Genomic DNA, 23,771 nt, shown 5'->3' with positions numbered 1-23,771 from the left:
AAATTGACCCATATGGACTTGGGTGACAGTGTTATATCCTGGGCTGGGATATTCCCAACCTACGGAGCAGTCAAATCAATTTGGGAACTGAGGAAATTGTCAAAACTCCTCAAGTAATGAGCAATGCGACTTTTTCCGCTCTTGAACTTGTGACTGATGAAATGAATGCAATGAGAACAGTTGTATTACAGAACCGAATGGCTCTCGACTTCACCCTAGCGGTCAGAGGTGGTACGTCCGCTTATCAAAGAAGAATGCTGTGCGTACATTCCAGACAACCAGCATGAAATTAATGATCACCTGGAGGTAATACAGCAGGTGTCAGCAATGGCGAACCAGGCCCAAACCCACTGACGAACTTTTTCCAGAATCTGTTTGGGGGGTGGGGGTCGGTCCTTATGAACATTCTGATTGCAATTTGTGTGGTACTGCTCATAATTGGAGCATGTGTCTGCTGCGGGATACCCTGTGTGAAAAAATTAGTTAAAGACTTAGTTGATGTATCAGTGACTGAAACTATGTACCAAGATATGGAATTGAATTTGTTGATACCAAGTGAAAGCCTATCTGAAATATAAAACAAATGACTTACTTAGCTGAGAGTCCTTGAAAGGAAAAGGCTAAGAAATGAAATAATACTGTTTATGTTTCAAATAGCATTAAATGCATTAACAGGAGGGAGAATGTTAGAAAAATCTATACATGCTGCTTAGAAAATATATTTACATACATGCTGCCTAGAAAAATATATTTACAATGTGTGCTGCTTAGAAAGATGTGTATTTAAACATTCAAACATATATAAGTTGTGTGATCAAATATATAGAGAAATGTGTGCTTTAGTTAGGAATAAATGTACTTAAATCCATAATAGAGAATAAAGTTTATGTAATGCATTTAATTCTGTCTTACTAGAATAATAGTAGAAATAAATCTGCATATTATTGCTTGAAGCACAAGCTGCAGTGTAATCAGAAATTTGACCTTGGCAGCTTGCAAACACAGCCTGGCTCATGTCTTTCAAGTAAAGATTATTTTGCAAAGTTAGAAAATAATAAATCTGTTCACATGTGTGTCCTCTTTCCTGCCTCCACCAGGAGAGCAGCCTTGTGTGCACTATCTCTGATAGTGCGCAGCTGGGAACGAGGAAGACAAAGAGAGGCATTAAAGAAGACATACATCTATTGTATTCGAACTAATCAGAGAACCTTGAATTGGCTACATCCTCAGGAGGTCATCGTGACTGACCAGGTGTTTGCAAGGCTGTAACATTCACATGGGAAAAAGACTTTTTGAAAAACACAAATTCAGCACTTTTATGATGTAAAGACCCTGTCACTGACCACGCCAGTGAGGTGGGCAAAACTGATAATGACCTGTATATAGTTGGTGCCCCTTTCTGAATAAAATCAGTCAAAATTCTATACAAACTTTGTGTATGGTTTTTTGCCTCCTAATGTACATTAGAGCTTTAAGATACTTGAGTTTTCCTGCATTATTGTTTGTTATTGATTGACATTGTTTTTGAATAACTCAATGATTTTTACAGTCTGACTCTAACAAATTTATTTAACAACTGTTTAATAACCGCTTTCATCAGAAGACTTCTTCAAATAACACATAATTCAAAAAGCCACAATAAATAGCGTTTCTAATTAGCAATTAACCAATTGAAAAAAACATTCTTTCTTAAAAAAACAGACATCAACTAAACAACTTCAGTTCAATGGTCTTGTCAATACATAATCTATGTTTTTTTCAATTGGTTAATTGCTAATTAGAAACACTATTTATTGTGGCTTTTTGAATTATGTGTTATTCTGATGAAGTCTTCTGACGAAAGCGGTTATTAAACAGTAGTACGCTATTATTGTTTTCAGCAGCATTTTTTTCATTCCTCGATCAAGGTTTCTTTTTTGGTTCGTTTATTCTGTGGTTTTGTTACTTGGTTTTGGCTTGAGAAGACCTTGAAGAGGCTGGAAAAGCCCAATTCTTAGAGGGCCAGTGCCTACTAAATCTAGGAGCTTGTAAGAAATCTTTAACAGTTTGCATAGATTTAGCTTTATCTTCCATCTTTTTAAGAACTTCCTCAGTCTGATTTAAGGGAGCATCCAACAATTTAGCTTTAACATGATCAGGTAAAGATTGCTCCTTAAGCCAAGCATGCCTTCTGAGCACAGAACCAGTAACAGCAGCCCTGCAAGTGGCCTCTAAAGAATCAAATCCACATTGCAAAGTATGTTTTCCAACCTGTTCAGCAGAATGCATTAAATCCTGTAATTCTTTATTTTCCACGCAGTCAGGAATCAACATCATTTTTTGTTTAAGCGATTCAATAACATGTTGTTGATACTTTAACATAAGAAACTGGCAGTTTAAAGCCCTAATGGCCAAGGCTGCAGAAGTGTAAACCTTCTTACCCCATCTATCCAGTGCCCTGGCATCCATCAGAAGGGGTAGGATTTTTAGCAGTAGAAGCCTTAATGCCCTTGGGTCCCTGTGAAATAGTCTCTGGATTCGCAATAGGATTTTTAAAAAGGAACTTGTGTGAATCAGGAACCCTGTAATATCTGCCAGGCTTTCTGGGAGCAAGAGGCAAAGAATCAGGGGTCAAACTATATTCCGAAACGGCATCATCAGCAATATCTACTACAGGAGGAATAGCTAAAGGCCTATGCTGTGGCAGGAGTAAGAAATCCCTAAGCCTCTTTTTTGAATCAGAAAAATTCTGGCTTTCCCAGTGGAAATGCTCCCTTAGAGTATGTAAGGTTTCACCACAAGAAAAATCCTCTGGAGGGGAAGCAGAGAGAATAGAGTCCTCTGTATCAGAATCCTCATAAATAGATCAGGGCAAATCCAGATCATCAGAAGAATCAGAAAAATCAGAATCCTGGTCAGAAGATTCACAAACAACTTCAGTCCTAGGTCTCTTAGCAGGAGGAGGCTGGCTTCCCCTGATTAGAGTTATAAGATCTTCAGCCATTCTTATCATTTGTTTTTAGGCATAGAGGCCTGAGCATACGGCCTGGGCATCGGTTTTTAGGCATGGTTCGAGATTCAGGCCTAAAAGAAGAAGGAGGCGTCAGTTTAATATGCAAATCCGTAGGCCTGAATACACCCTCAGAAGCCAGTGCCTGCAGAGCGGCTCCGGACCCATCCAAGGTAGAGACATCCACAGGTTCCATAACTGAAGCATCTCGCAGCATACCAGACTCCGAATGGGTCTCAGTAGAGGCCTGCGTATCAGAAGTAGCGGGTATCAGGGACTGCGAAAGCGCCTCACTGAGTACCAGCAAACTGGCGACTGGCTTAGGAGAAGCATCGTAGGCAGTTCTGGACCTCGATGCCTGTCTCTGTCTTTATCCTTGCATTTTTTTGGAATCCCGGTAGTCAGATGACTAACAGATGACATTTCTGGATAATTAAACTGAGTACCGAAATATTTAGAGGCGAAAATATACCTACGACGGATAGTGCGCTGATTAAATAAAGCACAAAACTGACAGCACGGTACGTTGTGGTCAGGGCCTAGGCAGGGAATACAGTACGAATTAAAATCTTTATGAGGTATTTGCTTTCCACAAGTATTGCAATTATTAATTTTTACTGATATCGTTAAGGAGCAAGAACAAGTTTCCCCAATGGGGTACTTAGCTTTAGTTGTAGACTTCGGTTCTGAAACTCAAAAACGAAAATTTCAGGAGTCGGCCAACTGGCACTTGCGAACTGCTTCTGCTTCGGGCACTGCACGGCAAGAAAGACTGGTGTAATGGCATCGGCTGCATGTTTTATACCCCAGATGACCTGACATCATGGAAGAAGGGACAGCAACCGATGCAAGACCCAAGACTTTGTTAATCAGGCTGACTGAAAGCTACTGCAAGCAGATAACCCTACAGTGATGACTGCAACAGCGAAACACGAAGAACATCACCATGTCTTTCACTGGAAGTGGCAATCGGGATCTGAGGTACTTGGGGTTGGTGCACTGTGGGTAAGGGAGTAGCTCGAGATTTTTCTGGTAGCCACGAGCTTTTGCAAAGGCAAAGTCGGATCCAAGGGATCGGATACGAACCCACAAGTTGAGGACAGAATGAAAATTGACATCAGATATACCTATTAATTCGAATATGCTAATCCTGGGTGGCTTGAAATACCAATCATTATCCGAATATTTTATATAACATACAATAAGTATTTCCAGCAGTTCTTCAGTTTTACCAATATGAACACCCAGTATCAAACTGTCCTAAATTACCACCACAGTTACCAACGTAGTTGACTTCGCCCTTACAAATGTATTTACTGGCACCCATAATATCGTCATTATCTCCTTGATCAACTCTCATCTCTTAACAACTGGTACCTTTCTATTCAATAATCTCCAAAGTCAGATACTATCCCAAGGCCTATCTACTATCCCTGTCTGAAGGCCTAAAGAAATTTAAAGGTATTCCCCAACTCACCTAATCCCTACGGCTGCTAAATATACTTCTGTCTTCAACTCCAATCTAAACAAATATATAGAGGATGTCATCTCCATTCAGCTTAAGCATAAAACGAAATTCAAAAATAAACAAACTCTATAAAAACAGGCAGAAAATTACTTGCTTCATATATACTATTCCCCACCTCCCACAAAAAGAAAGTACTTAATTCAGGTGGGTAAAGAACTGCAGCATTCCATCAGGAAGACTGAAGCAGGATATGAACTGAAAACAGCCACCCACTTCAATGATAACCATACATTTTTTTTTAACTACATTAAAATAGCAAAAGTAGAACACAACACTGCACTGGGCTCCAATCAAATGGTGTTACCTATTTTGTGGCAGTGATTCAGAAATAACAGAATTCATGGTAGACTGGGCAGATTCAAGGCTATCTTAAAAGAAGACAATTTATAAAGAAGTTAGAATATATTAACAGTATCTTCAATGGAGTAAAATGAGGGGCAGACTATATGAAACACAGCTGTCTTTTTATTCCATTTTCTTCAATATGTTTTTAAATCTAAAACTACAAGACTAGTCAACTGGGGGTTGCCAACAAAAGAGTGGGTAACCGCCCGATTTGCTTTACTTTTTAATATATATTTCTTGCCCTTGTGCCTGCCCATCATCAAGTTTCCCTAAACTCAAGAGGGAACTTCATCCAGACAGCCAAAGGGATTACTTGGGTCCTCAATAGCATCCCAGCTATGAGGGATTTTTATTTTGCTAGGACTATTCTCCAGGTGCTCCTTGCAGAAGTTAAAGCAATGAGTGACACTGTTTTCCCAGATGAAAACTACAAATCAGACTGTGAGTTGGTTCAAATGGAAAAAAATGCAAGTTTCTCCAGTATAAAATAAAGATCCCAAGATAGAGAAACCTGACTTCTAGAAAGTTGGCTATGTAAAACTAGTTTCAAAACATTTTTTTCACTTAAGGCTGAGTAGGAAGGATTGATCTATGTGCAGATGAAAAGAAATGACTAAAAGGTGAATTTCTATAGATGAGTAAGAGTGCGCTGTAAAATGTCCAGCTTCAGAAACAGTTTCTTCCCTCAGGCAGTGAGACTTTTCATCTCTGGCAATAATCTCGGGGAAGCCGGGCACTGACAAGATATGGGGCAGCCAACTCTTGGTGCAAATAAATGAGAGAGAGTTCAGATTCTAAACATAACCAACACATAGATGGCAATGAATGTGCAATATTATACTAACTAGATCCTCTTATTCATGTGAGAATCACACAGTGCAACAGGAACTTGTGCAATAAGAAATCATTCAGCTGCTGAAAATTATAGATAAGGTAAACTGTGGTAATATGTAGTAGTATAAACTGTCTTGATGTGAAACAATAAATGTATGTCCGTTGTATGTGTTGTCAATTCGAGCCTGATGCACTCAATTTCATTTAGACTGCACTTCTGTAGGCTAAATGACAAGGTTTACTTTGACTTTTTGAGTAAGAAAAGATCAGAGGATAAAAACTCACACAAATAATGGAGAATCAGGGGGATCTAGGTCCGAAAAGGATCACGGTTATTACTTTGGCACCAACTAGAAATTCTTTTCCACTTACCATAGTTGATCTTCTAGTAGCAGTCTTTTTAGCCTCCTTTAACACCTGCTGCACATCCTCAGAAAAGGTAAACTTACCATAACAGTAGATGTTTGAATGATCACTGCTGTGGTCAACTAAGCTATATCTTGCCAAGGATGTAACAGACAGCTAGCTTTCAAAGCTTCAAGGCACCTTCCCCACCATCAAACCATTAGGCAGCTTGTGATGAAAAGACAGGTTTGAGCACCACGCCCTTCAGATCTTTCCATGCCAACTGAGAGAAGGGAGCCTGAGCCCTGAGAGAACATGGCTAAGAGTAACAATAAATAAATAAATAAATAAAATAAAAAATATATATGTATATTAATTATATGCATAAACACCCTGCCAAAACAACATAGTAAAAAAAAACCTTAAAAATACTAAGGGGAGTGGAGAAAAGGCATGACTACGGCAGCAGTGATCATACATTGCCTTCTGTTCATCTTGTCCAGTATTTTATGTTGGGAAGACTGTTGGACCTTTAAAGGCAAGAATTTACCAGCATGTATATGCAATCAGTAAGGCACATCAATTCAATGCCCTTTATAAACATTTGTTGCAATGTGATGACTTTAAAAAGTTTTCTTTCACTATTTTTGAGAAAGTAGATCACTTCGAAAGAGGTGGCGACTGTGAAACATTTGTTGAAAAGAGAGAGCTCCACTGGCAAATTTTACTGAAGGCCCCCCACCCACCCCAGGCATTAACAATTTGATATCTATTACATCTGTTTTGAAAATCAAATCTAACTGCCTATCTTAATGTGGCAAGGTCAAGGACATTTGTAATTTTCTATACTTTTATATGTATACTTTATGACAGACTTTTTTATGATATCCACCAACCTTTTTTATTTTATTCTTATGAAAGCTTTTAAATATATATATTTTTTATAGATTAATTATTTGAAGAAACAATTTATTGACATATATTTATTTTATGCAACATATTTTATGTAAGTATATTTTATGTAAGTATTTTTTAAGTGTGTACTTCTAGAGCTACGTTTAAGTGTGTATTTAAGAGTGTGTCTTTCTTTAAATATTGCTGGTCCAGGCATGGAGCCTCTTTCTGAGCCTTTAAAATGAAGGAAGTTACTCTGGTACAGTTTATGATGAAGTTCCTGTGTTTTGGAACAAAAGCGCGAAAACTGTGGCGAATAAACTTTTGACTGCGACTTTTGGTGTGGTGTTTTGTTTTATTTTTAAAAGTATGTACAGAGGAACAAGTTGCTGCATTTAGAATACTTCTAGAATCCATCCCTTTCTAAAAAGCCATAGATGAAGCAAAGGTCCAGGTATACTGAGCTTTGACCAAGCTTGGAACAGTTCTGTTATTGTCAGAATAACAAAGAGCAATAACCTGAGGCAACTATTTGGAAACAGTCTGTTTATACACAAGCTGTCATTTCTTCTTACTCTCACAAGAAATGAACAATTGATCCAAATGTCTGAAAGATTTTGTTTTGCCACAATAGCACCTGATTTGTCTGGGAACATCCAAGGTATGAAGTATCCTTTCAACCTCATTTTTGGGTTCAGAAAAGAAAAAAAAGGAAGATGGATAGTTTGGCTTAAAGAAAACTTGGATACCACCTTAAGCATAAAAGAAGGATTAGTTCTCAAACAAATCCTGTCTCTGTCGAAAATGTGATAAGATTTGACTTGCCATAAGAGCTTGCAACTAAGATACTATTCTTGCAGAGGTGAAAGCAATCAGTAAAACAATTTTCCATGGTAATAACTTGAAGTCAAGTAGCAAGTCTTGGTTTCTCTAACATAAAATTAAGATCCCAAAGAGGAGCCACTGTTTTTCTTGAAGGTCTTCTATACAAAACTCCTTTTGAAAACATTTTCAAATGAGAATGTTTTGAAAGAGGGATCCATGAGTAGGCACGCTGAAAATGGCCAGTAAATGAACCTAGATGGAGGAATAAGAAAGGCCATAGAATAGTAACGCACTCAAATACTGTACAACCACAGAAACACTAGACCTGAAAGAGTGATATATATTTTGTTGGCACCAGCCAGAAAAACATTTCCATTCACTAACATATGATTTTCAACTAAAGGTCCTTCTTACCTCCATTAATACCTTTTGCACGTCCCTAGTCAGTTGAAAGTGACAACTTTGTGTATTAGTAGATCCCTTCTGTGAGGAAGGTTGTACTAATTGTCCCAGCCACTTCCAAAAAATAAGAAAACTGTTGTTTCCTGGGCCAGAACAGATTCATCACAATGATCTTGGGAGATTCCGTGTGAATCATCAGAAGTATCCAGGATATCAGTGGAAAGGGTGGAAAAGCATACAGGAACATTTCTGTCCAAGGAAAGGAAAAGGCATATGTCTTCTAGGCCTTCTTCCATGGAGTCCTGGAGCAGACTTTTGCCAGCTGATTATTCAGAGAGGAGGCAAACAGGTCTACTTGAGGAACTCCCCACAGATGGATCAAATCTTGGAAGACCCCCCCTCCCCCGATCAAGCTTCCATTTGTGAGGGCCTGCCTTTGTCCTGCTCAACATCTGTTGCACAATATTGCTCTGATGGAATGTAGGATGCATGTAGTGTGAGACTGTGCTGTAAACCTATATCACAAGTTAATATGACTAGTCTTTAAAGGCGGTAAGACCTGCCCCCCTTGCTTGCTGATGCACCATATGACTGTGGTATTGTCTGCAAAAAGGTGACGAGATCCAGTGGACCAAAGAGAGGATTCAGAGTTTTAAGTTTAAGTGCCTTGATGAGAGCAAGTATCTCTTTCATATTTATGAGCTTGCATCTGTTCGTGCTGTCCCAAACACCTTCCACTTTTATCCCTCCTAAAAATGCTCCCCAAGCAAAATCTGACGCGCCTGTGGTGACTAATTGCTTGGGATCTTGGGGCAAGGGAAGACATATTTAGGAATATTTCCTGTCTCCACCAAGTGATTTCTTTTCTGACAAATTCCAAAACTGGGATTTGAAAACATAATGGGTACTGATGTTGGAACCAAAGAAACTTCAAATACTATTGTATCTTTCTCTTGTGGAGTCTTGCAAAGGGTGTCATGAAAATCATAAAGGCCATGAGATCCAACATTCTGAGGTATTCCCTTGCAGAGACTGAAGTCTGAGGGGGAAACCATACAAATAGATCTGGATAAAGATCGATTTTTTTTCCCCGAGGAAGAAAAGCTCTTTGAATTGACGTGTCTAGCAGACACCCCAGGAACACAATCCTGTGTGATGGGAGTTAAAAAAGACGTTTGAATGTTTTCTTGAAATACCTGCTTGTGTAAGACACTTTTAAAAAGAATTTGGAAAGATAAGCAAGTCATCAACATATGGAAAACATGGATACCCTGTAGCCTGCAATGAGCTATGACTGGAACTAGACACTTTGTGAACAATCTTGGTGCAGTGGATAGTCCAAAAGGTAAGGCAGAGAATTGATAATGTGATACACAAACCTTAAAAAAGTCTGAAATTTGGATGTCTAGGAATGTGACAAGCATCTTTTAAAGCTAGTGTTACCAGAAAATGTAAATGAGGAAGAGGTAACAGGTTTTGAAGTGACAGCATCTTGAACTTGGGTACTATCATATACTGGTATAGTAAAGAAAGATCCAGAACTGGCCTCCAAGCATTTTCTTTCCTTGGCACCAAAAGCATAATTAAATAAATAAAAACTTTTCTCAAACTGGGAAGGTGGAACTGGCTCTATGACTTCCTGAGACAGCATATTTAAAGGACGGGGGGAAATAGAGGGGTCTGGTCTGGTGGATGAGGAATTACTCTCTGAAAAGGAGGAACTTATTCCCACTGCCATCTGTAACTTCGATAAATGATCTTCAGAACCCATTTTCCAAAACTATCTGTTGCCAAAGACAGAAGTAGACATTCAGACTTTGCGGAAGGGAAAAGGGACTGCCAGCATGGGGACATGGTCCAACTATCCAACTGTAATCCAACAATATTGAAAAGTCTTTACAGTGCAATATGTAACAAGGTCTTACCCACATCCAGACAGCAAAGTCAGCACTAATCAAATTGAACTGTCTTACTGCACAAAATAAATGTAGGCCTTAAATCAATTGCTTAAGTGCAATTTGTCCAGTGAAAATAAGCTAATAACCTAGTAAGGACTGACAATTTGTTAAATCAGTGCAATAATGCAAGTATTTATTGTTGTTGTGTTTGTCATCTTTGTCTATACAATTTTGTGTATTATCATCATGTTAAATGTAGTCTATGTATTGTACGCACATTGAGTCCGAAGAAACATAATGTTGCTTGGTTCGCACTTGTGTGAATCAAACTGACAAAGTTTACTTTGACTTTAAAATAGTCATTCTGACTTGTTAGACTGTCCTTTGCTTTGGGAGGTTCCAGCCTTCTTTTTGGAACCCCCTTGCCACTGCTTTTTAAACATCTGTTTACAAGCATTTTTTTGAGACTGTTTATTTTGTTTCTTGCCAAAACTGGATGAAGGAGTACAGAATCCTTTGGAAAATTTGGAAAAGGAGGACTGAAAAATCTGAGAGATTTCCTGAATCAGCTTACCCTCTCATCACATTTTGACAACCTATGCAGCAGAAGGACTAAAACCTAAATCGCTATCCAAAGGAGAATTTAAAATCTCAGTTAGCACATCTTTTGGGAAGTTCTGAGAATGCAGCTAGACAAACCGCCTAAAAACAGTACCATAACCCTAGAGGAAGTATCAATAGAGACATAAACAAACTTTAAACAGTAAGTTGTGGCCTGTGTAAGGGAAAAAAAACTAAACTATTTAAAGCAGATGTTTCCTCACAAGAAGAAACTGCAGACAAAACACTGCTCATACTTAATTATAATAAACGTATGAGCCTGGCAATTTAAAATTATGAAAAATCAAAGCAGCAGAAGTACACACTGTTTCCCATACTTATCAATTGTTTTCCATCCTTGTCAGAAAGTGTAGGATTGGAATTAAATGATTAGCAGCAGTAGGATTAACCAAAGCAATACCTGCTGGGTCAGGCTTGGATGAGTGTATAAATATTTAAAAGACCAAGGAACCTTATACAACATATCTGCCTTTTTAAGGGCAGCAGGCTGACTATTAGTAAAACTGCAGGAAGTAAAAAACATCCTCCAATGCTTCCATCACCGGAGGAATGGGAGAAGGTTCTTGAAATTCCATTTGTAACATCCAATAGTATTTTCTGAGGAATAAGAAACCTCAATTTTCTCCCACTGAAAACACTGGCATTTTGGAAATAGTTTTGGGAAAAAAGAGAAACCCTTGCAGGGAGAATCAAATACCATGCTCGCTAAATCTGAATCAGAAATCGGAGAAGAAAACCCTGCATCTTCAGCTTCCTATCCAGACTCAGAATCTCGAATCTCTTGAGGAAAAGAGGTATCCCTTTTTCTTTACCAGAAATAACCTTATAAGAAGGATTAACAGTCTGAATTAGACTCTGAGAGAGACCTAATAAACTACTGTACAGGAAAATTTGAGCAGCAACAGCTCTATGTTTTTTTTTTTCAAGAAAAAGTGGGATCAACAGAGTTGTTGGGATGGGCATAACATTCTGACTAAACAGGGAAGACTTCCCTGCCCCTTCTCCCAGGACCGACAAGAGTGGCTCACCCTTGCCCACTGAGGGAACCCCAACAGCTGCAGAGGACTTGGCTAACCCCAGTCCATAGTCACTGTAGGTGCTACACCAGTGGGATCCAGGGTAAAAGATGAATGGTTTGAGAAACCATCTTTGGTCACAGCAGAGTCACTCACCCGTAGCTGAGGCAAACTGCTAGTCTGCTGTTATGGCAAAGGCTGTTTAGTTAGCTTTTTCTTTTTGTGACTGGAAGAAGGACCAATCATGCAACCAGTAGTCTGTTCCATGGTCAAGCCAAAATTGGTGCCCTTTTCCCAGGGAAAACAAGCAGCACAAGCTGGTAAAAATTTAAAGTTGTAAGAAGTCACTTTATCTCAATACAAAAATGCTAGAAAGCACTTTAATACACTTTGCCAGCCCAAACAGTAAAATAAACACAATTTTTAAACAGAGAGGAAAAAGGTGTGTTTCATTTAAAAGTACAGTTAAGTCTCAAAACAGTCATTTAAAACACAAAATCCTTCTGGAAAAATAATTTTCCTAACTAGGAAAGTACAAATAAATAATAAATATTTAAATGTGGAAGTTTTTCCCACAAAGGGAACTTGCCTGCCCAGCAATGGAACAGCACAAGCAGACCATCAATCTTCAAAAGCCCACAGAACAGCACTCACTCTGGTGGCAGGAAAGCTCTAAAGGGTTTGGAGCTCACACCTGTCTCTTCGGTGGCAGGAAAGCTCTAAAGGGTTTGGAGCTCACACCTGTCTTTTTAGGCAGTTCAGCTTGAGCTACCTAATGGCTTGAATGCACAGGAGGTGTCATGAAGCTTTGGAAGCCATCTGTTACATCCTTGGCAGGATATATCCCATATAGCTATGGCTACTGCAACAGTGATCAGTATGATAAATATAAAAGATTCCTAAAGGGTACAAAATCATCCAGGCAGTCAAGTGAAAAAATTGAGGGTGGGTGTATCAAACAACCCCTGCCTTGTGTGAATAAGTCCATTCTGTGAGGAGACTTGTAATAACTGACATTAGCCATTTTCAAAAGAAGGGATAACCCCTGCTTGTCTGGGCCAAAAGAGAGTCAACACAACTGTCCTGGAAGAGTCCTACTGAATTCTTAAGTAGAAATTCAGGTTGTCAGAGGAAAGGATGGAGGCATACAGAAAAAAAAAAACACTTCCATCCATGGGGATGAAAATTCATCTGTCTTCTAAGCCTTTGTACAAGTAGTTCTGGAGCAGAACTTCTTTTACTGTCTGATGTGAATGAAGGCAAACAGATCCCCTTGAGGAGCTCATCAATTCCAGGAAGAACCCCAGGTTCAGCTTCCATTCGTGGAGGTCTGTCCTAGTCCTGCTTAGCATTATTTGCAACAACATTTTGCTCTGACAGAATCTAAGTAGCCTGTATAAATACTGCACTGAGTTGCTAAATCTCAGGCTATCGGAGCTAGTCTGCAAAAGGGGTAGAATTTGGACCCCCCCCCCCCCGTCTATACATCACTATAATATTGTCCGTGATTACAAGTAGATAACCTGGAACCCAAAGATGGTTTAGATATTTGAGAGCATTTATTAGATCCATCATTTCTTTGACATTTATGTGTTTCAGTCTGTCTTGTTTGTTTCACAACCTCTGAACTTTCAGCCTCTTGTATACAGCTCCCAGGCAATATCTGAGCCATCTGTAGCCATCTGAGTGGAGTTTGGAAGGGAAAAAGGGAGACCTGGTTGAGAGATAACTGATCCACCCATCAGAGTTAACACCTTTATTACAAATCTCAGCACTGGAATTTGAAATGCTAAGGGGTGCTGTTGATGGGTCCAAACTGATATGAGGAACTATTGAATTTTCCTCATATGAAGTCTGGACAAAGGAATCCTGAGAATATTAGAGCTCATAACACCCAGTATCCTGAGCTATTCCCTGGCATATATCAGAGACTGGTTGGAGAATATCAGAAGTGCCTTGCAAAATTCTACTTTATCCTAATGGGAAAAAAAGCCATCAAAAAGGATGTATCCAGGGGAAACACAGGGCTGTGATTTAGAATGAAAGACGACTGACTTCTTTATGTTCATCTGAAATCTCAGACTGACTTTTTTTTTTTTTTTAGCCAAAGCAGAGATTTTGAACAAGTTCTAAAGAATCTGCAAAGATAAAGTAGTTGTCGAAATACAGAAAATGTGAATACCCTGAAACCTGCAATAGGCTATTAGAGGAACCAGGCACTTTGTAAACACCCTTTGAGCTATATAAAAAAAAACAAAGTGTAAGGCATATAACTAAAAAGTGTAAATCAGGACATACAAAAAATCTTTAAAAAATACATAAATTTGAAAACTTTGAGAACTGGAATGTGATAATAAGGATCTTTTAAATCCGGAAAGATGAAAAATCTGAGAGGGGGGGATGAGAGGCAACACAATCTGTACAGACAGCATTCTGAAAGTTGGAAATTCAATGAGAAGATTTAGAAAAGACAGGTCTGTAGGTTCTTTCTTTGGATCCAGAAAGATTCTTGAATAAATCCTTTGCATGTTTAATCTTGGGAAGCAGAGTCTATAACCCCATGAGACAGCATTTGTTCCAGAGTAGTAGGAAAAGGGAAGGTCTGATTTAATGGCTGTGAAGGAATCCTCTGAAAAGGAGGAAGGGACTCCCATTGCCAGTTGTAGCCTTTATGAATGATTCTCAGTTTCCAAATGTCTGAAGTCATCTGGTGCCACACAGAGAAGTGAAGACCTAAACTTTGAGACAGATTTATGGAAATGCCGGGGTGGGGAGGGGGAAAACATGAAAGGGCATATAATCAGTATGTTTAAGATGTTCTTGGCTTGGGGTGGGTCCCTGTTCATTTTTGAATCTCTCAGCCATCACTTTCCAAAATTTTGTCTGTCTGTGTCTTGCATTGGCTGTTTTTTTCTGTTCCCTAAAAAGGATACTGAACTGGAAGGAAAGTTCTTATTTCATTTTGGCATGGAGGGTTGAAAAATCTGAGTGACTCTCGTCAATTAACTTTCCTCTTTAATCAGATCTTTAAAGGACTGTATCAGAAGATGGTCCACATAATCTCTTTATCCACATGTGCATTCAAGCAGCTCATCTTTGACAAAAATTCCAGGAACATGGCCAGACAAATCTCATCTTTGAGCCAGTGGCAGCTGCTGTAGAAACAGCAGTAGTGTTATAAGAACATTTTAGAGAGTGTTTTGCTACCCGAGACAAAGAAAATATTAAAGAATCCAGAGATGTCTCAGTCTTTGAATAAGGGAGTTCAGCAATCACCTTTCTCATATTGCCACAGGACACCAGCAAAAACTTAAGACATGTGAGTCTGACAATTCACTATTCTGAAGGCTAGTGTAGAACTATAAACCTTCTTCTCAAACCAGTCAAAGGTTTTCCCATATTAGTCAGAAGGAATAGGGTTAGTTGCCAAAAGATGTTTGGCTGAAGGTGGTTTTGACAAAGAAATCACTGCAGGATCTGATCTGAGGTTTGGAAAAAGATATTTGGGGGGGGGGGGTTGCGAAACTTTATATAATTTAGCAGACTTCTTGGGGGCTGCCTGCCAGGCAAACTGCTGGCTGGAAAACAAGCATTTTCTAATCCTGGTAAAGAAGGAACAGATGTAGGGTGAGGAAAATCCACTTACAAGTCATAATATCTTTGCTATCATTCTGGCATTTCTTTTTGCTCCCACTGAATTAACTCTGGCAACAGTATCTGAAAAGGATAACTCTTCAAAAGGGGAATCTGAAGAAAAACTTTCCTCAGAGTCCAATTCCCCTCTCCCATGTGGGCAGGAATGTGAAAAATAAAATCTACATCTAACTCCTGTACCTCAAATTAAGAATCAGAATCTCATGGGCATGACAATCTCTTTTTCTGAATTCAGAAAGTAAAAAGATTGAAAGGCTGAAATAAACCTTTAGCAAAATGCACCCAATCTTTCCTGTCTATCCCATGTGATACTGGAAAATACCTAATTTTACATTTCCTTTTCGTGGGAGACCTCCTAGAAAAAGACCAACCCAAAGGATGGTCCTTTCCCCAGGAATAAAGCTCTTCAGCCTGGCTTTACAGTAATGCATTATCCACTCTCTTCAATAAACAATAACAAATGTGATTCTTCCTTGTCTGAAGATAAACCAAAGATGAACAGCCGCAGAGGACACTGCCTGTCTCTCAGTCCTTAGTGGTTTCTCAAGAAGCAACACCAGACAGACCGAGAAAAAGCAAATAGTGGTCTGAGGTACCTGAAACAGTCAAAGAAGAGACGCTCATTACAGGCTGAGGTGAAGAGGAATACCGAAGACTCCCATTCAACCACCTGGGGATTGCCAAAGCCTGGACTGTATCTCTACTGAAAAAAGTGTTTGATAAGTGAGAAGAGCCTTGGACAGTTGGTGGGACAACCTGACTGAAAATAAGTTTTGAGGTAATAATTTTTAGTGACAGCCCCCAAAACCACTAGTCCTAGACCATAGCTACAGATGTTGAGTAAAAAGTAAAACTTTTTCTTACAAAAAAAATCATAATTTGAAAAGAAGTATTCAGGTACACCTTTTAAGTGACAACCACTAAAAACACCAGTCCTAGCTTTTAGTAATACTTTTGTGACAGAAAAGATAAACTTTTCTTTACAAAAACTATGACTCAGTTACTTGACACCTGCACAGAAGACCGCACTTTGACAGCAAGAAAGTTCTACAGGTTTGGTATTCTAACCACAGACTTTATGCTACTCTTCTCATGCTGTTCAGTGGTTAGTTGTCATATTGTCGGCGTGATATAATCCATATAGCTTAGGCTAGTACACCAGTGCTCTACTGATGAACACCTTGCACTCCTTGATTAAGATACCTCAGCAACAGCAATGACACAGAAAGATAGCAAATAAGACAAATGTAGAAAACGAACTGGAGAAAAGTAACCAAAAAATGTCAACACGGGAGGCAACTAGTCAAAACTCGGTATAAAATTAGAGGAGGTACAGACGTCTCATTTATCGTGCCATTGTTACAGTTGACTGCTAAAGAAATGGCAAGCCCTCAGAGGAACTACTTTAAATGCTGTATTGGAAAACTGCCAAGTGTTTGTGTCACCTTCCACATTGCAGTGATCTGCATACTCCTAGAAAAGACCTCATTTCCTGTATAAAGATTTGCTAACAGCTGGAGGAAATTAGTAAGATCTGTATAAATCCATCCAGTAGAATGTGAGGAGCTTGCTGCTACACCAAGTAAAACAATGCACAGCATCCAGTTGGCACAAAGGCAAGTAAATGTGCCTGCTCTGATGAATGAGACTGTCTGGGATCAGAAGGACATGTGTGAGAAAGAAGAATGGTGGCTTCAGAGAATGTCCGTCCTGCAACTGAAGATGCTAATATACATATGCTGCTACCACACTGATCTTCACATTACACAGTCCACTCAAAATCCACAATGTACTCGCGCATTGCTTCAAAAATATGAAATGAAATCTGCATTTAATTTTTTTCAAAAGAAAAATATCCACTGCTTACTGACACAGACATCAAGAGTCTAAACATACATGAGCAAAATTCTAGTCAGCAAGTGGCATTAACATACAACTAAAAATCACAATGTATGAAAGACATACAGTGGATATAAAAAGTTTAACATCCCTATTAAAATGCCAGGTTTGTGTGATATAAAAAAATGAGACCACAATAAATAATTTCAAAACTTTTCCCACCTTTAATGTGACCTATAACCTGTACAATTCAATTGAAAAACAAATTTGTTAGGGGAAACAATATAAAAAATAAAAAATGTACAAGCTGGTTGCATAAGTGTGCATATCCTTAAACTAATACTTTGTTGAAGCACCTTTTGATTTAATTACAACAGTCAGTCGTCTTGGGTAGGAGTCTATCAGCATGGCACATCTTGACTTGGCAATATTTGCCTACTCTTCCTTGCAAAAGCACTCCAAATCTGTCAGATTGCAAGGGCATCTCTTGTGCACAGCCCTCTTCAGGTCACCCCACAAATTTGCTATTGGATTTAGGTCTGGGCTCTGGCTGGGCCATTCCAAAACTTTAATTTTCTTCTGGTGAAGCTGTTCTTTTGTTTATTTGGGTGTATGCTTGGGGTCATTGTCATGTTGAAAGGTGAAATTCCTGTTCATCTTCAGCTTTCTAGCAGATGCCTGAAGGTTTTGGGCCAAAAGTGACTGGTATTTGGAACTGTTCATAATTCCCTCCACTTTTACTAAAGCCCCAGTTCCAGCTGAAGAAAAGCAACCCCAAAGCATGATACTGCCACCACCATGCTTCACCGTGGGGATGGTGTTCTTATGGTGATGCGAAGTGCTGTTTTTGCACCACATACCTTTTGTATTTGTGGCCAAAAACTTCAACCTTGGTCTCATCAGACCATAACACATTTTCCCACATGCTTTTGGGAGACTTGATGTACTGTTTTGCAAATTTTAGCTGGGCCTGGATGTTTTTCTGTGTAAGGAAAGTCTTCCATTTTGCAACCCTACCCCATAGCCCAGACATATGGAAAATAAGAAAGACTATTGTCAAATGTAGTGCGCAACTAGTACTTGCAAGAAATTCCTCAGCTCCTTCAGTTTTACTGTACGTCTGACCAGTTTTCGTCTTTTCTTTTCATCAATTTTGGAGGGACGTCCAGTTCTTCGCAATGTCAATGTTGTCCCATATTTTCTCCACTTTTTGATGACTGTCTTCACTGTGTTCCATTGTATATCCAATGCTGTGGAAATTTTTTTGTACCCTTCTCCTGACTGATACCTTTCAACAATGAGATCCCTTTGATGCTTTGTAAGCTCTCTGCGAACCATGGCTTTTGATGTAGCAGGCAACTGAGTAAATGTCAGAAAAATCCTACTAAGACAGCTGAACTTTATTTGGGGTTAAACAAAGTCTCTAACTGATGGCAGGTGTGTACCCAAGAAAACTGAATACTGTAATTAAATCAAAAGGTGCTTCAACTAACCTAAGCACCCAGCTTATTGTATGTTTTTTATTTTTTATATTTTTCCCCTAACAGATATTTGTTTGTTTTTCAATTGAATTTTACATGTTATAGGTCACATTAAAGGTGGGAAAAGTTTTGAAATGATTTACTGTGGTCTCATTTTTTTATCTCACAAAAATCTGGAATTTTAACAGGAGTGTGTAAACTTTTTATATCCACTGTATACATAAAGGATTTTCTACTTACCCGAATACGTCCAATAATGGCACAGTGAAGGTGGCAAAGAGCAGACAAAGAAGCACATTCTAGATGAATTTCAAATGCACTGATAGGGCCTTCAAAGCAGAGATCCATTAAACTAACCTAGAAATGAAAACAAAACTTTACATTTTAGTATCAGTAACCTCCAAACTCTGAAGGTAAACAACATAAAATTATAAATCTATTAATGTACTATAACACCAGACATTTGGGAAAGAGATTCTTGCAACAAATACAAGATGGTTCCAGTATAGTTCTATGATTCCCGATTAACTGGTGGGACGTTCTGATAAAATGCCATGACAAATAAATTAATGGGTGAAAGCAAGCCTCATACAGCTCTCATGCAGGTGTCTTTGCCCCTTGCACCCCTTACGTGATACTATATCTTTCTGAGTGTTGCAACAATTAATCTGGAATCATGGAACAAAAAAGGAGAACATAACACACATGAATGAAACCCAAAAGTACCAGCTACACAGCAAAACTGTTCAGTCATGTAAAAGCAGGATGATGTGGGGTACCACTACTCAAGTCTAAAATAATGTGACTGTTTTCAGTCTACTCCAGTTCTTTCCTCATAGAATCATAGGAAATTACTAGGCTATCAACCCAGAGGTCATTTTAAGCAGAGCCATTTCATCCCAATGTAATACCCCAGAAATGCTAGTCAATACCCAAGACTGCATTTCAGTGATGACTGCCAATGTCCATGAGGGCTGTGGGCTCTATCCCCAGTAAGAATTTACAGTGCCCCATGCACTCATCCAGGGTCCTCTTGAACAGTGTCATAGAGGTGCTCTGTTTCACATGAACTGGTAGCCTGTTCTAAAGACATGGCAGTCACTGGGAGATCAATCTGTCCCCTCCAGCATGTCCTATTTAAGTCACAGGCCATATTTAGGTCACTGGAAGGAGTAGACCTAGTCTCATTTGATTTACGGCTATAAAGCAAGTTCATTAGGTTTGGGTCTTGAATTGCTCTGTAGGCCAGGCTTAAGTCTTCCCCCAAGAAGTCTATACAATACAGGGTAAAGTGACAAGGACTTTAGTAGATCTGTGTTAGGCACATTCTGGAGCTCCTTATCTTCTTTGTTAAAGACCACTGAGTTCTCTCTAATTGCTGCAGGTGCTTAGTACAGTACATGCTAAACGGGGCATTATACTCAATTATGGGCTGCATAAGTGCCAAGTAAAATGGGGTTATAACTTCTTTTGCTCTCGAAGTGATGCCTTTACTAATCAAGCGTGCTATGTAAAAAGCATTCCTTACTACAGTAGACACATGGTGGTCGAAGTTAAAGTCACAGTCAACTTGTGATCCCAGGTTCCTTACCACTTCATGGGTACTTAGGGTATTGTTGTTGATTCGACAGTGTGAGGGGACATTGTTTGCGCTGAAGAGAATGATCATGCATTTCTTTGCATTCAGTTTGAGACTGTGACTAATACAGCAGTCATTGGTATGAGTGACACCCTCCTGCAGTATATACTGACACCATTTGAGGTTTCAATGATTACACCAAGTTTGCAGTCTGCAAACTTGGTCAGCCACAACCCCTTATTTTTGACCTGAACTTCTGAGAAGTATATACCAAACAGTAGGGGGCCCAGTACTGACCCCTGCAGCACACCACTGATAACAGGTCTGCTGGATGATGTGGAGTCACCCACTTTGATAGTGCGTGTCTAGTTTGTGAGACAGCTGGCAACCCATTTTACAACGAAGAGGTTTACATTCGGTTTGCTACGTTTATCAGTAATGACTGAACGTGGGACTGTGTCAAAAGCTTTTTCCAGGTCAAGGTATGCTGTCTGCACAGATTTGCCCTCATCAATGGCCTTAGTCACATTTTCAAAGAAATCCACCAGATTTAACAGGCAGGATCTGCCTTTCATGAAGGTGAATTGGGTAGGAGATCCAGGGTTTGGAGGTCACCTATATTTTTATTTATGAGGTCCATAAAGATACATTCCATGGCCTTAGAGATGAGGCTGGTCAGACTTATGGGTCTGTAATTCCCCAAGTTTGTTGCTAAACCACTTTTGTGGACGGGAATAACTTTTGCTGTTCTCCATTCTACAGGAACAAAGCCTGTGGTTAGGCTATGATTGAAAAGGGTACTTAGCAGCAATGCTATTTCATGTTTTAGCCTGCTTAGAAGAAAGCCTGGAATGCCATCTGGTCCCATAGAGATTGTGTTTTTTGCCTTGGATGAGGCTTTGAGGACCTGCTCTTCAGATATGCAGGGTGGGGGTGGGGGTTTGAGGGAAGTTTTTTTTTTGTAAGTTAGCAGGAGATGAGGGAGTGACATTTTTGCCAAACCTATCCGCTAGCAGGTTTGCTATCTCTGTGTGGTCAGTGTGTGTGATATTGTTGGCCACTAGTTCTGCACATGCTTAGGTCCTACCCTTTAGGTTATGTACGTAGATGTAAAAGGCCTTATGATTATCGTTGGATGTACTTGCTAAGTTTCTCTCAATGGATCCCCTGGAGGATTTGACAAGTTGTCTTATCTGCCTGTTGAGGCTGAGGAGGATGCTTTTCCATTGTTGGGGCCTTGCCTTTGTTTTCTTGAATAGCAACTTTCTGTGTTTACTGTAAAGTTTGCTGATGCTGGATGTCCACCACGGCAGCTTGTTTTTACTTTGGGCTCTGGCTTTGATTCATTCTGGTAGGGCCGAGTTTATACACTTATGCAGGTGATTGTACAGGGCTTTAGTGTAAGCTTCAGCGAAGTTACAACTTCCAGCTTGGGGTGGGGCTTGGAATGCATTTATACCTTCACCTAAGAAAGGTATAGTTTTGATGAAGTTTTTTCATCTGATTTTGCCCTTTGTAAGTTCTGGTGTTGGTGCCAGCTCGAAGGCAACTGATTTGTGCTCAGTTTTAACTAATGAGGGTCTGACAGCTGCAGCAGTGCATCTGTTTGACATGTTATTGAGGACCAGATCCAAAATGTTAGTCCCCTTTGTCGGGTATGGACAACTTGTTCCAGGGCATTTCAATTTACAAAGTCAAGGAACATTTGCTCTAGCGAATTAAGGCTCGCATAGGTTTCCCACTTGATGTTGGGATAATTGAAATTCCCCATAACCAGTGTAGTCGGTAAAATTTTAATTGTCTTCAGTTTGGTCAAGTAGGCTTCGTGGGTGTGATGACCCATGGAGGGGGATCTATAACTAGCTAGGACTTGAATGGGTGTTTTACCCACCTTAAGCTGGACCTGGAGTAACTCCATAGAGTTGTCCAGTCTAACTAGAAGGGATGTGAATTCATCTCTAATACAGACTGAACCACCTCCTCCTTTAGTTTTCACACATTCATTTTGCGGTCTAAAGGTATGGAAGGCATTGTAGCCTTGTAAGGCTGGGGGTACTCTCTGAGGCCTTAAGCCAGGTTTCTGTGACTGCACAGACACCTACAGCTTCTAGTAATAAATGCTTCGAGGGAGTGCAGTTTTAAACCCCCAGAGTTTAGCAGCATGACGCTTATTTTGTTCTGATTGGTTAATTTCACATCAGTAATGCTGTTTTCGAGACTTTGCCTAAAAAAGGCACTATAGGGGAGGCAAGAGCCTTTGCCAGAAGCTGAAAGCCTAGAGGTGCCAGGTGCAAACCACCTCTGGCAAAGCAGTGAGGTTTGTTGACCATGGCTTCCCAGGCTGACAAGAAAGTACAGTTGTGTACACTTACCATAAATGTAGATGTTCGAGTGTATTCACTGTTGCAGTCATCACATTTGGGTTATCCCTGCCAGGGTAGCCCTCGGCCGGCCCGAATACCAGAGGCTTAATATTACTGCATCAGTTGCTGTCGCTCCAGGGCTGACATCAGGTCATCAGTAGTCTAAAGTAAGGCAGCCAACGCCATTACATCAGTTTTTCTTGCCCTAACCTGTCAGGAGCCCCCAAGTGGAAGTCAGGTTCTGGTGGAAGAACTCCACCAGTAGAAAGTAAATACCAATATGTCCCTTGTAAGGAAAGAGAAGAAAGAAGAGGGGGTGAATGGAGGGAAACCAGGACTGCAACAGTGAATACACTCGAACATCTACATTTATGGTAAGTGTACACAACTGTAGTATGCTCTTCATGTTTCACTGTTGCAGTCATCACATTTGGGTTGATTCCCAAAGCTGAGGAATAGGATGGAGGCAGTCAAGGAAACTATTTGCTGGATAGGATGCTCGACCAGACTGCAGAGGCAAACCCTGCCCTGGATTTGGAGAAGATAGGCAAGTGGTAATGTTTGGTGAAGGTGTGAACAGATGTCCAGGTGGCAGCGTCCAGGATGTCTCTGGTGGGGACTCCTCTGAGGAAAGCTACACAGGTGGAGGCTGCTCTGGTGGAGTGAGTCCTGACTCCCTTGGTGGGAGGCTTTCCGTTTTGTTTGTAGCAGAAATTGATGCAGTGTGCTATCCATTTGGAAATGGCTTTGCCCTCTGCCCCTGCAGCAAAGCTAACCAGCAATTGATCAGACTTTCTGAAGGATTTGGTCCTGTCTAGATAGAATCTGATCTGTCTGTGCACATCTAGAGAGTGCAAGATCCTTTCTCCCTTGTTCTGTGGGTTAGGGAAAAAGGTGGGCAAATTAATGGATTGGTTGAGAGCCACACTGGACACCACCTTGAGCATGAGGGATGGGTTAGTCCTGAGGATACCCTGTCAGCATGGAAGATGATGAAGTGTTCCACAGCCATGAGTGCTTGCAGCTCGGAGACCCTACTGGCTGAGGTGATGGCCAGAAGGAAAGCTGTCTTCCAGGAGTGAAATTTTACCTCTGCTGAAGAGGCAGGTTCGAAGGGGGGGGGGTGAGCTTTTCCAACACCAACTTAACGTCCCAAGC

General features: G+C 40.0%; 1 protein-coding gene across 8 annotated transcripts in view; it reads right to left on the bottom strand.

The window, feature by feature from the left end:
- FAAP100 (FA core complex associated protein 100) overlaps nt 1-23,771 on the bottom strand; it is a 474,918-nt gene that overhangs the window by 102,302 nt on the left and 348,845 nt on the right. For all 8 annotated transcript variants that reach the window (XM_044085052.1, XM_044085047.1, XM_044085051.1 and 5 more), the window contains one exon: nt 18,912-19,028. In XM_044085052.1, the coding sequence (XP_043940987.1) occupies nt 18,912-19,028 (117 nt within the window). The remainder of the gene's footprint in view (nt 1-18,911; nt 19,029-23,771) is intronic.

The sequence above is a fragment of the Protopterus annectens genome, chromosome 10.part0 (genome assembly GCF_019279795.1).
Source record: "Protopterus annectens isolate FY-2018-M chromosome 10.part0, PAN1.0, whole genome shotgun sequence".
NCBI classification, from domain to species: Eukaryota; Metazoa; Chordata; order Ceratodontiformes; family Protopteridae; genus Protopterus; species Protopterus annectens.
This window is presented reverse-complemented; position numbering and strand designations above follow the sequence as displayed.